Source organism: Diuraphis noxia, unplaced genomic scaffold (genome assembly GCF_037042655.1).
Source record: "Diuraphis noxia isolate RWA-SAM2 unplaced genomic scaffold, SU_Dnox_SAM2 contig0001, whole genome shotgun sequence".
Classification (NCBI taxonomy): Eukaryota; Metazoa; Arthropoda; class Insecta; order Hemiptera; family Aphididae; genus Diuraphis; species Diuraphis noxia.
The window spans coordinates 83,333,298-83,348,745 of NW_028301711.1; the positions used below are offsets into that span (position 1 = coordinate 83,333,298).

Here is a 15,448-nt window from a genome sequence, read left to right on the forward strand (position 1 = left end):
CATACAATTTGAATTAAATATATTTATGTCGTTAATAAGGCATTGAACTTTGTTTCTTGGTACAACTGCTTCGTTGTACCATTTAGATATTACAGAAACGGCATTCATAGTAACTATTTTTTGAAATGCATCAACAGTTACATCAAGATTAGGAATTACGATTTCAGATATGTCTACTTTATCATTATTTGTACCTTTTATTATATTAATGGATATATTATTTGGTAGTGTAGGTTCTGGTAGTATATTTTCTAATTGTTGAAAACTAACATTAATGTGACCTTTTGTATGTTTGCTAAAAGAATCAAATGAGTTATAAGTCCTGTGGCAGTCAGGTTCTAAACACTTATATTCAGCTATTCTATCAAAACAATGAAATAATTTGATATGTCTTAGTAAATCTAAGGGAGAATTTAAGGTATCTGAACATATAAAACAACAAGACATTGTACTAGTAGATATGTTTAACAGTTAGTTTAGTATTAATTGAGTATAAGATAGCTTACAAAGTCTTTTGTATTAAATGATAATGAATAAAACTATAAATTATAATAATTTGTAATACAATATGAAATTAATAATCAACTATATTGTTAAAATCATGTATCATGTTGTTAACCGCTTGAAAACTCTTGTCATACTTGGTTTTAATATTATACATATACATTTGAATAAAACACCACACTTGCTCACATTCTGGTGTATAATTTAAGTGAAAAGCAAAAAAAGATTTGAAGCAAACATCAATTGCCTTTAATGCACTTTCCACTTTATAAAAATATTTATTAATAATTACATAGTATGATGTCACTTGCCCATCTGTTTCAACAAAGACAATGTATGGCTGTAATTTAGTTCCTGTTCTTAGAGCTTTTTTTGATTTTTCATCATCTAGTTCTTTTAGTTTAGATACACTCTATATAAAACAAAACCATTAATGAATTTATTTAAGTATCAAACAAAATTGCTATTTATGTAACAATTAATTCTTACATTAATATAGTATATAAATGATTGTTGGATTTCTAGTTTGGATGGCCGAAAATAATCCTTTGAAATCCCAGTACTTGTGCGTTTAGATACATTAATTGGTTTAAACAATTGAATAAACACTTTCAGAACTGCAATTATCACATCACCTGTGAGATATGAATAAATTATAAATATATTTTATTACTTCTTCAAGCCAACCATGACCAATGCCCTATAATTGTATTACCCCTCCATTTTGCTTATTGTAATTATATTTTTATACAGATTGTACAAATAAAAACAAATATGACAAAAAAAAAAAATTTATTAAAAATAAAGTATTGATTAAATATTATATTATTTTGAAAAACTTGCCTGAAGATGGAGGATTCTGAATTTCAATAACTAAATTGTCAACTCCTTGGACATTGTATTTTTCAACGTACTTAACAATTTTGCATTTGAGCACCTCAAATTTTGTAAATAATGAAAGATTATTCCCAGGATACAATTCTTCGAAATCCAATTCAATCTACAATTTTATGTTACATTAATAAATAACGAATAGATCAAATGTTAAAAATAAAATATCAGATAAATATTAAACTAACCAGAGTAAACCCCAGTGGACTTTTGAGTGCCGGATACTCAATAAGATACAGATTGATCTCTTCTTTTTCAACTAATGCATTGTATCGTAGTTGAAATGTATTTTTCCATTTTTCGGATACAATATACCAGGGGTCGATATTATTTTTAAGCCACAATATGTCTTCACTTAATTCTAAAAAAAAAACATATATATTGACAAAATTCTCTATAGGTCATTAATAGAATAACTTTTATATTTTGATAATTAGTAAAATGATATGTATAATATGTAACTATTTTAAAAGTAAACCATATTAAGTATACCTTCATTGTTCAAGACTAACTCATCTTTATCATTAACCAAAGGCTTAGATTTATTTGTATTGTTCCTAAATTCCTTCCGCATATTACAATATTTGTCCCACAATTTGCCGCGAGCAGGAGTTACCCTCTTTGACTCTTTTTTATAAGGTGTATAATAAGTTTCTTTATTTTCATTTGGAAATAATATTGAGATAGCTTGAGATAATAATCCAAATTTTTCTCGAGATATTTTTTTTTCTACACTTTGTTTAAGTGAATGACTTATTATCAAATGACTTAATTTATTTCTCAATATGCCATGCCATTCAACGCATTTTGATTTTCATAACTGTCTAAAATCATTTGACCATCGTGATAATTCAACAACATATCTTTTAACTTAACCTGTTTCAGAAAAAAATGAATAATTCAATGTAAAGTAAGAATACTTAGCTATAAGTTATTAAGACAAAATTGCATACAGTATCACTGAGACTTTGAACTAAGGTTGAATCATCAATGGAAAACATCACATTTTCAGTAGGCAAAGATTGGACATTATTATTATTATAACTAGTGCTTGGAGTACTAATGTCAACTGTTGACATAGAATCAAGGTTCATTAAGGTGTTACCTGTTGAGGGCTAAAAACAACGCTAGTTAAATTATAATTTTTTAAATAGAAATTTAAGGCACCTTCTGAAAGTTATAGCATATGATTAAATTTCAAACTATATTAAATTGTGTAAATCTAAGTACCTATTATAATAAACAATTTATAAAATTATTAATATAATGATTACCTATATTAAATACATTTGTTTGTAAATATATGGATTTATAAAATACATTTGATTAAGTATTCACCTAATATTATAATCATAATATTACGTGGTTCACGTTAAAAAAGCACTAATAGGGTAGGTTATGCCTATTCCAAACGGTAATTATTATATATTATAATATATAATTAACAGTGAAATTAATTGAAAATCATAAGCATAGATGAATAATTGTAATAATGGCATTACTTGATCAGGCGGATTTGTATGATCTAAATTGATGGGTAAAATGCATGGTGTATCAAACAAATATTTATCAGAAAACAAATCAACTTTATTTCTATTAACATACGAATCAGTCTGTAAAATAAAATAATATTAATTAACTGTAGGTAGGTAATATAATTTAATGATCTATTTTAAATATTATATTATGTTATCCAAATGACAACTAAAACTCAGGCCAAGATATCATTTTTGAATCTTGTAAAAATAGTAAAAATACTAACCCAACTATCATATTTGATTACACAAGTTTAGTTATATAATACCTACAAATTATAATAAATATCATAACAGTATAGAATATAAACTTACCAAGTTTGAAAACATTTTTAATTCTTGAATTTTTTTAAAAATTTTTGATCGAGGTCCTACTGGTAAAACAATTTCACGAACCATAGACTCAGTCAAATCTCTGAAAGCGCTTTCATCAATTTCATTATCTAATAAAATTGCAATAAAAATTAATTCAAATTAATATCTAGGAAAATATTTATACCTAATAAAACTATAATGTACAATGAGTATCATAATACATATTACAGATTAGGACATAAAGTAGGTACCTAGGTACTTTTTGATTCCTTAATTTAAAAATGATTCCTACATTTAAAAGGATGCATGTATTTTCTCTATCTTACAAACACATAACATAGCAAATTGTACATGCTGTACCTATAATCCATTTATCTCTTTTATATGTATGGTTAAGTTCAATGGATTATTCAAAACGTATAATTTTCAATGTTATTTCAATTGATGGAGACAAAGCATATGGGTGTAGTCTTCTTAAGTAAATATTATATGGGTATTTGAAATTATGTATTAAATACTAAAGTGTTTAAACATATTAATTATTATATAGGTACCCCGAGGTTTTAATTTGAAAATAGTTTACTAATCTTGAGACGTGTAAGTAGGCAATAAGTATAGTGTATAGTATATACCAAATCATAGCCGTGCGCACGGAATGGGCCATGGCCCACCCTGCGAGCTGTACCATAGTCTATACTAATTAAGATGGAAACTTAGATCACATACATAGATAGTAGTATTGTCTTATTCTGTGGTATAAGCATTCTGATTTCTTATTTTTTTATAATATCAACAAAATTAACAAGATTCAATAAAGATTATGATAAATCTATAACATTTTCCAAACAAAAAATGATTCTATTTAATTGAGAATAAACCATATCGTGGACATATCTCACATTCAATCAATTTGGATGTAAGGAAAAAAAACATGCAAATAAGCCCTAGCCCTACTTAATTATACCTTGAAATTTAAACAGTAGGTAGATGATGACTGGTGAGTGGTGAGTAAATTAAAGTAATTTTATAACACCTAAAATAATTTGTTTCAAGTACCTATGTACTGTGCTACAACGGGCTGCACACGCCTATATGTACTAAATATACTCTATAATATACCTAAGTTTTAATGTCAAAAGTACTTACAAATATAGTAAAACAATAATGACAAGTACTAATTGTGTTCACCCAAAGTCCAATAAGTAAGAAATTAAGTAAAAAGGCTTTTCTTACTATATATTACATTAATACATATGTTAAATGTTGTTATATAAGTGGTAAATTAGAATTAGGTATCAAGGTGTACAATTAATTAATCTATATTATTTCAAAATAGTATAATATAATAACTTACCTTTGAAATTTTGAATGATAGTTTCAGAAATATGAAGCTCATTTAATATGTTGTACACAAATAAATCACTCATAACTATACAGGGCGCGAGCTGTAAGGTTATTATAAAAACACTGACAATATCAAAACGTAGTTCGACTAGTGCAGTAAAAACAATTACACGTAGGTACTTACAAGTTATAAATTATAATACAACCTACAAATTATAAAATATAATAGTGTACCGTGTATATGAGTATATTGACTATTGTGACTAGTGACTACGCAGCTAGATTCTATGACGACTTCAACACAACAACAATAATTTTTTGGTATTTCTGTATTAGTTCTCCAGTATCACAACATAATAATAATTGTTTCACCCCGTCCACACCCAGCCATGCCTATTGATGGCACGAGATGGGATTTACCCAAAGGATTTTTATAATTTTTATATTTATAACTATTTTTATCAATTTCAATATTTTTAACCATATAGTTATGGTTGAAATGAGGAATAACTTTATTTTATTGTTAATTGAACCGTATACTTTAGTAGTACGAACTGTTAGACTCTAACTAATTTAAAAGTGTCTATCGAACCCTTTATTATGGTTAAATATTCTACGAACTATAAAATATAGTTGGAATTACCGTTAATTATATTGAAAATGCTAAAAATTCCAACTATTTACTTTTAGTATTCTCAACGTAAAGTTTTAGTTGGTATAATCTTGTGTTTTGTTAGGCCAACCTAAATATTTCCAACTATTTACTATAACCAAATTATTTTTTTCCGTGTATAAATAAGAAAATTATAACAATAACATTTTTTTTTAATTATTTATTATCGCCATTATTTAAATCATATGCTTTAAAGTTTAAAGTTTAAACAGTTTAAACTTCCAAGTAGTTTGAAAAAATAAATATTTAAATTATTGAAGGAAATCCGACCAAATTAAAGCATATTAAGTTTTTGATTTTGTATTAAATAATAATTTCTTTTGTTATCAACCCACGAATGCCCTAAATAAACTGTATTAAAAATATGATAAAAAACTGAAAAAAATGATTTTTTTAAACCGGTAACCGATTACCAAAAAATCTTATCAACGGTTTTTAAACGATTAACGGTTATTATAATGTTTGAAATATCTTTATGGAAACGGTTACCGGTTACCAAAATATCACAATTAAACGATAACCGGTTACCGGTTTTCAAAAATTTTCGATTATAAAAGCCGATTACCGACTTTATTGATAACGGTTTTAAGCCCTGGTTTAAACAAATTGTTTGTGAATTGTATTTACAAATGAATTTTCGGAAAGATACCTAATCATATTAGTTTTATGAGCACGTTAGTTGAAACAAGATGGTAATCCAAAGAAAAATCGTTAAGGAAAGTTGTTGGATCTTTAAATGACTCTCAAAATTCAATCTTTGTTCAAATATGTCAAAAGTTGTTAAATATTTTGACATAAGAAAGAATGAATTCTGATACACGGTTTAATGCTAATGTGTACTTACAAATGTTATTAAAATTTGACACAATAAATAACAGCACAATTATTTCCTATTATTTTTAAAAGTACCGCTCCATTATCTAAATATTTACAAACTTCAGGAATGGATTTGCTACAATCATACAAAATGGTAGAAATAATAACGTTAAAAGATGTAAGTAAAAAATTTATTGATTTGTACGAAAAAAGCTTAATATTTTTCGTCTGCTATGAACGTGATATTTGAAAACGAAGATACATCATTCAGAGTTGAAAAAGATTTTAAAGAAATTAAAATTAGAAGAAAACCATAGTTTCACAACGAAATTATCAATACCCCTTACGATTGTTCCAAAAAAATAAAAAAATATGAAATTAATGTTTATAACATAACTTTGGATACTGTTATTGAGAGTTTAGAAAATAGATTTTCAAATCATAAAGAAATGTACGTAACCGGGCCGGTTTGAAGTCCAACCCTGTATAGTGTATATGCATAAGCAAACACATCAAATAAAACGTTTTACAGTAAGAATTTAACCGGAGTTATAAAATGGAGTATCTGTGACAATAATATTATAATAATATAAATAAAAAATAAACTTGCCTCTTTTGGAACAAAATACTTTGTTATCGATTTCTCTCACTAACAACAACCCGAGCATCTGTGAGATTACGTAGAACGGACCCAAAGTCTTGAATCCATACGTTTTGCTCGTCGAAACCATAATATTATTAATCCACTAAAAAGTTGTAGAAAACTAAGACACTGCAGTACCTATATATTATTTTATTAATTTGAGCTCAGTTTTTTTTTTTTTTTTTGTAATGCCGAATATCAACATATAATATAATATATTACCCCAACTGGCATTGACATTATAATTATATGTACCTACCTACCATTGTCATAATAAACTTGACGAATAGTGGCATATAATATTGTATTGATTTAGTACAGGTAGCTATTTATTATATAATATTCTGTAGTAGGTACTCGATAAATATGCATTATTTCGATGACGAAAACGCCTGTCAAACAAGCTTCTTGCAGCTTAACATAATTACTGAGTTTGGAAAAATAATCTATTTCTTCTATGATTGTATGATTGTATGATTGTATTAATGCATCATGCATCAATAGGTAATGTTTTATTACATTTAAATATTAGTACCTAAAGGATATTTTAATTGTTAAACAGGTATACTGGTGTACCGTCAATTGCGCGTGATAATTTCAGCGCATGTTAATTGGGCGTGGAAATTATAGCGCATGACAATTAAGCGCATACGACATCTTGGCGCGCGTCAAATTAGCGAATACGACATTTTAACTCAACAAAATAACGAAATAATACAATAAAGATACAGCAAAAAAAATATTACACATATGCGAAGACTTTGAAAATCGACCACTCAATGAGTACTTACAAGGCCACTACTTGAATTTAAATAAATGATTATAATATGATGTTTTTTTATAAATGTTTGTATTTTTTTTTTAAATTTTAAACATAATTTTAATTTTAATAAGTGATTTTTAAAATAATGTAATATGTAGGTATTTAACGTTTAGCAATATTTAATGATATTTTTAATATGATTTTAATTTGGTATTTTATTATATGTTTAATTAATTTGGTATATTTTAATAAACATGATGCGCTGACTTGTCTTGCGCTGAAATGTCGTATACGTTGATTTGTCTTGCGCTAAAATATCACCGCTGAATTTTCGTGCGCTAAAATGACCACGCTGAATTGTCATCGATCCAGGTATACTATTAGGTAGGTAGGTAAATAATTTTTAGAATAATAGAATACTATTATTTTATACTATCCCATGTATAAGACACATCGACGGACTAGGCTTGTAAAGTAATAAAGTATAAAAGCCAGTATATTATAAATATTTTTTTTGCATTCGAGATAAAATCAGGTGGGTTACCCTGGCACCCCAGTGTTTGAATTTTTTATTATTTTTTTTACCATTAATTGTACTATAATTTGTACCGATTTGTACCATAAGTTTCAGAATTTGTACCAAAGTATTTCCCCCGGAAAAATCGATTTTCCGCCGGAGCGCCAAACGTTACACCAGCACCCCCGTTGCTAAAAAATGGACTTTTAACAATTTTTTTTTTACCATTAATTGTACTATAATTTGTACCGATTTGTACCATAAGTTTCAGAATTTGTACCAAAGCATTTCCCCCGGAAAAATCGATTTTCCGCCGGAGAGCCAAACGTTACACCAGCACCCCCGTTGCTAATTTGACTAATAAAAATGTTTGCTTACTTATACAGCTGAATTTGCGCCTTTTATCTGTCGGGTTGAGTATTTAAATGCAGGGTACTATATCATGAGCAATATCTGTATTTTGTACCTAATTTTTCCTAGTACAATCCAGAAGACAGAATAAGTTTGTGTAGTCAAAAAAAAATATTTTAAAAAATGTCTAATACAATGTATTATTATACACGTTTTATACGGTATAAAATTAAAAATATTTTTTTACGTACACAAATTACTATTATCATATAGAAGATAAATATTATAACGAACCTAACCTAACCTACCGATATAGCGCAAAAAATTGTAACAATTTTTTTAAATATTAATTGTACCTACTATAATTTGTAACGATATGTACCACTAACTTAGGAATTTGTAAAAAGTTCTGCTCTGATCGCTCTTAAATATATATAACTATAACAAAACCACAAAATGTATTATAATATAATTATTAATTATCATTTTGAAGATAAATACTATGACGAACAAACCATTAATTGTACTATATTTTTTACCATTTGTATCACCAACTTAGGAATTTGTATCAAGTCTGTAAAAAGTGTAAAAACTTACTTACCACTTTTACTATTACTTTTACTTGGTAAAAAGTAATTCCACAAGAAAGTTCAATTATACACATATTTTCATGAGTTAGTAATGACAGTAATCTGCAAATCGTTACAGGTCCATGACTTAAAAAGTTAAAACATAATATTTTACTTACATTTGCCTTCTGCTTCATTAAAATTCAAAACATCACGTATTTGATTTTTATTATTCAACAGCTCATCGTCTATAAGATGGCTAGGAACAGCCGGAATTCTACCACGTTTAGCACCCATATTCCATGAAGGACAAGAGGCAAATGAAATTATAAAATAAACGTATTAATATAAATTTCTTTTTTAATTCATTTCTTTGCTTAATATAATATACATTTAATTTAATAATAGACATATCAAAAAAATATCAAAAGTTAATTTTAGATAAACGTCGATTCTTATAATTATTTTTAGTGTTTGAATTTGTAAATACGCCAATACGTATTAATATAATATTCTGTTACGCATGGTATTACATAATAATATGTGAACTGTATAGAATAATGTTTTTAATAATTCTGTTAGAGTATTATAATATGGAGTATAATTTGTATAAAAACGAAAAAAATGAATAAATTAAAAAAAAATGTTGTGCTAAATCGGTAAGTTTTGTTCGTCATAGTATTTATCTTCAAAATGATAATTAATAATTATATTATAATACATTTTGTGGTTTTGTTATAGTTATATATATTTAAGAGCGATCAGATCAGAACTTTGTACAAATTCCTAAGTTAGTGGTACATATCATTACAAATTATAGTACAATTAATATTTAAAAAAATTGTTACAATTTAACAAACTTATTCTGTCTTCTGGAATGTACTAGGAAAAATTAGGTACAAAATACAAATATTGCAATATTGCTCATGATATAGTACCCTGCATTTAAATACTCAACCCGACAGATAAAAGGCGCAAATTCAGCTGTATAAGTAAGCAAACATTTTTATTAGTCAAATTAGCAACGGGGTGCTGGTGTAACGTTGGCGCTCCGGCGGAAAATCGATTTTCCCGGGGGAAATACTTAGGTACAAATTCTGAAACTTATGGTACAAATTATAGTACAATTAATGGTAAAAAAAAAATTGTTAAAAGTCCATTTTTTAGCAACGGGGGTGCTGGTGTAACGTTACCCTGGCACCCCAGCGGAAAATCGATTTTTCCGGGGGAAATACTTTGGTACAAATTCTGAAATTTATGGTACAAATTGGTACAAATTATAGTACAATTAATGGTAAAAAAAATAATAAAAAATTCGAACACTGGGGTGCCAGGGTAACCCACCTGATAAAATCGCCTACTTTCGGATATTCTACGGAGTGTGAAGTTCTTATGTTGTATTTTCGTAGATTGTAATTTGGTATTTTCTAATATTTCCCACTTATTATTTGCAACATGTCCGAATTATTGAAAAGAAAATCCTTGATTGTTGGAAATGGTCAAAGCAGTGGTTACTAGAGAGAAGACAATATTCGCACATTAATTTATTAAGCAAGCTTCAATCAAATGAACCTGCAGATTTCAAAAATTTTTTGTGTATGGAAAATCATACATTTTATGAGTTATTTAACGACGTTAGACCGTGAATAGAAAAACAGAAAACAATAATGCGAGAAAGTATTTTTGCGGAAGAGCGGCTTGTTGCTACATTGCAGTTTTTGGCCACTGGAAGGAGTTTTGAAGACCTTAAATAGTTAAATTTTCATGTGCGATATCTGCCCAAGCTCTAGGAATAATCATTCCCGAGACTTTCCGTGCAATATATAGCATATTAAGACCAAAATATTTAAAGGTTAGTAAAAACTTGTAAAATATAATGTAATATAATATATTATATATATATAACCTTAAAAAGTTTTTACCCAAAGACACACATTATTTCTATGATACTTTGCCACATACCACAACATTTAAAGCTAGAACTGGTAAAGTATAATTTTAAGAATCATAAGAATCATAACTTATAATGTGCCAGACATTTTTTGCTAAAAAAAATTCTTCTGCCACAAATATTAACTAATTTTCGATTTCAATAAACTATTTTTAATAAATCATATAAAATACTAAAAAATATTCAGAATACGTATTTAGTTTTCGAGTTATCAAAATAGTGTTAAAAATTTTATTTTATTTTTCATATGAATACATTTATTCAAAGTTTTTACAAGGCTGGCTCCAGGACTTGAATTAAGCAATGTTTGTGTTTATTTTTATTTAAAATTAAAGTATTATCAAAGTTTTTTAATCGTTTTCACTTGATTAAGATTTAAGTTTATATATTTAAATCCTTTTTGGTCTTGTTTAACATTATTATTAAATCGTCAAGCCCATGTAGATATACAGAAAAACTATTCTACTCGGCCAAAGCGACATTTTTCTATTAAAATTTAAATATATGTATCTATACAATATTATTATGATCTAAAGTTAAGGATTATTCATTTTTTAAGTTACCGAAAACTGAATCAGAGTGGAAACAAATTGCATAAGATTTTAAGACTTTTTGGGATTTTGATAACAGTCTAGGAGCAATAGACGGAAAACACGTATTAATCACAAAACCGCCAAATAGTGGATCATATTACTTTAATTATAAAGGAACATTTAGTTAGTTTTTGAACATTTCGCAGTGGTAAATGCAAACTATGAATTTATTTATGTGCATTGTAGTACCAATGAACCGAGTTCTGATGGCGGTATTTTAAAAGAAACTGATTTATACCGGTCTCTGGAAAATAAACATTTTAAAATACCTCAATCTCAAGCTACCATTTGTTTTCATTGGTGACGAAGCTTTTGCTCTCTTGGAAAATTTGATGAAACCATACAGAAAGCATAACTCTGGGCATGATGAACACATATAACTATATAATTTTTAGAGCGCGACGGGTTATCGAAAACGCTTTTGGCATTTTAGCAACAAGAATTCGGGTTTTTCTTCAACCATTAAATATTAATGTTGATAATTTTGATACAGTTGTAATGGCAAGCTGTGTTTTACATAATTTTTTACGTATGAACTATAAAGTCTAGTACGTATTATACCTCAGCAAATCACATTGATTCAGAAGACATAGAATCAGGTAATATTATTCAAGGACAACGGCGTCAAATTGGTGAAATGGTTCCTCTACAAGTGACTTCAAGTTATACACCATACACCTAGAGATGCTAACCTAGAAAGAGACAAGTTCAAACAATATTCAGCGAAGGAAAAGTATCTTTTCAAGAAAAGATGATAAATAACAAATAAATAATAATATATATTGCTTATTCGATAATAAAAGTTTTCAATACCTATTTCAAAACCATTTAATGTAATAGAATAACTCAATATTGTTTGTACATTATATACTTTTATAATTTAATAAATATTAAATTAGGTATTCAGAAAAAACAATAAAATAAATAAATTCAGTATTAAAAACTATTTAATGAAACAAAATAATAATAACCTTAATTGATTGTATATTGTATACAATCATTATAATGTATAACTTATAAGTAGGGCTAGGATTTATATGCAATAACAAATTGTAAAATATGCATTTAATTTATCAAAATATTCTAAAACAAATTTTTATTATTATTTATTATAATTCATAATTTATTATTATTACTATTTACTATTAGCTCATATTATTACATTAAATATTAGTTTAATTAACCGTAACTTGGCAATATTTCACTTTAAACTTTCGGTATACTGGACACTGTTATTAAAACCATTCAAATTATTTAGTATAAACCAGCCCCTGGAACACTCAGTCACCATTTTTTTGGAGGACGAATTGTTATCACTGCTGTAATCCACAGTTCAAGACACTATCATTGTTTTGTTATGTGATAACAACGTGTTTTCAATCTTTGAACATTTTGATTTTTGTGATCATTCGATTCCTAGAACGAAACTACGAACATACCTAATTTCAAATTTGATTTTTCTATAATATTCAATCACTTTAAACAATGGTGCTTGTGTATTGTTAAAAATTGTGTAGGTAATTATTTATAAATAATCATTAAATATATATTTTAAATAAAACTATCTAATTTACAAAAAATTAAATGATACTAAAATGCAGCTCCTTCCATTTAGAAGACTGCACAAACAAAATAAACAATTTGTACGAAGTCTAACTTTAATGAAACTAGAATGTCTCCATTTTTATAATGCTGTTGTATAAGAGCTTAAATGTAATTTATTGGTAAAACAAATGGCCATTTTAAAACTGATGTATATATACAAATTTCTTAAATAAAATTGATAACATTTATTTATTATACCATATTGTGTTATTACGATCCAGGTTTTTCTCAAAATGTTTCCAGCATGAATTTTTCAAAATCAAAAAGACCCTATGCTAGATCTGAAAAAGGTATTAATTAAACCTACTACAGGTATTTTAATTTAAGCTATCTTCAGGTCACTCTAAAAAATGGAGAAAAATTGAAACGAGACTTTTTGATGTACTCTGAGAGCAAAGGTGTTATTTTTTGCTGCCCATGTCTTTTATTTGGTAACAAGCATTTGCTACAACTGGTTTTTCTAATTGGAAAAAGGCTGAGGAGCGTATATTGGAACACACAAATTCTTCAAAACACCGTTCAAATATCTTAAAGATGAAAGATCGTGGTAACACACTTGGTCAGATCGACAACAATCTTGTGAAACAAGTAGAAGTTCAACATACATACTGGATAAATGTATTAAAACGAGTTGTGGCTGTTGTTAAAAGTTTATCATCTAGGAGATTGGCATTTAGAGGAACAACTTCAAAAATAGGATGTAATAACAATGGTAATTTTCTTATGGCCCTTGAATTATTGGCTGAGTTTGATCCTTTCTTATCAAACCATTTAGAAACATATGGAAACCCAGGAAAAGGTAATACATCATACATATCATATAATGTATATGAGCAATTTATCAGTATAATGTCTAGACAAGTACTAAATACAATTATTCAAGAAGTTAAAGCTTCTCGATATTTCTCAATCAATGTTGACTCTACACCAGACATATCACATATAACCAGCTTCCGTTTTGTGTTCGATATATCAACAATAAAGGGGAACCCGTCGAAAGGTTTTTATGTTTTTTTGGATCAAATTGGACATAAAGCGGATGACATGGCAAATGCTGTATTTAGTGTATTCAAAAAATATGACTTAAATATTGATTATCTTCGAGGCCAATCCTATGACAACGCCAGCAATATGTCTGGGATTTATGCTGGACTGCAAGCAAAAATTAAAAATGTTAATCCTTTAACAAAATTTGTACCATGCTCTGCTCATTCCCATAACTTGGTGGGAACTAATCCAGTTGATTGTTGCACTCAAGCTGTCTTATTTTTCAATTTACTTCAAAATATTTACACATTTTTTACAGCTTCTACTCACCGCTGCAAAGTTCTAAGCGCTTCTGTTAAAGGACTTCCTGAAACAAGATGGTCTGTCAGAGATGATGCTTGCCAATCACTAAACAAAAACTGGTCTTTAATTATTAAAGCATTAGATCCAATAAAAAATGATAATGCTGAGAAAACACTTTCACGAAATGAAGCTAGGGGAATTCTAAACAAGTTAAATAATTTAGAAACTGCTTTCTTATCTATATTCTGGGGTCAAATATTACACCGATTTAACCTTACGAACAAAAAAATTGCAATCTGTCAATATCAATTGGGGTGTAGTGTGCGAATCGTATAAATCATTAATAATATATATCATTGATTTTCACTCCGATAAAAATTATGAGTATTTTAAACAATGTGCAATTGAAAAAAGTATAATTAAGCAGTTTCAATCCTGTACTAAACGGTCAAAAAGTAGAAAACAATTTTTTGATGAAGGACCATCTAAATAATCAACAGTTGAATACTCTGATTTTAGAGTCAATACCTATTTTGTTATACTCGATCAACTGCGGCTAGAACTAGAAAAAAGAAATGAAAAATATGTACATCTACTTAAAAATTACAATTTATTTTTCAAATTAACAGAGATGACATCAAATGAAATTCGAAAGAACGCTGAAATACTTCAAAATGAATATAAAGATGATATCAGCACTTTATTTGCTAATGAATGTGTTCATTTTAGAAGCCACTTATTATCTATAGGTGATAAGGCTCCTAAAACCATTCAGGAAATGTGTAGTTTTCTGAGAAAAAATGATTTGATAGGTATGCATCCTTATATTGATGTGTCTCTGAAAATGCTGTTATGCACGCCAGTTAGCGATTGTTTGGCGGAAAGGTCTTTCTCATGTTTAAAACAGATTAAAACATAACTGAGGTCACCTCTGAAGAAAGCTGATATAACAACTAACATTCAATTTGATGATGTAATTCAAGAATTCGCAACACAACAAGGTAGAAGAAAAATTTAAATATTATATTATATATTTTTGTATTTTTGATTAAAATAAAGGAAATTCCAAAACAATGATCTTAAATATT

General features: G+C 27.6%; 1 protein-coding gene and 1 pseudogene across 1 annotated transcript; one reads left to right on the forward strand and one right to left on the reverse strand.

Annotated features, from left to right (window-relative positions):
- Positions 1 to 525: 525 nt before the first annotated feature.
- LOC149062121 (uncharacterized) lies at positions 526 to 2,489 on the reverse strand (annotated as a pseudogene).
- An 11,115-nt stretch (positions 2,490 to 13,604) lies between these two features.
- Positions 13,605 to 14,696, forward strand: LOC107167734 (zinc finger MYM-type protein 1-like). The gene has a single exon (XM_015516910.2). It carries the CDS (start codon positions 13,605 to 13,607, stop codon positions 14,694 to 14,696), a length of 1,092 nt encoding a protein of 363 aa, XP_015372396.2.
- The last annotated feature ends 752 nt before the right edge of the window (positions 14,697 to 15,448 follow it).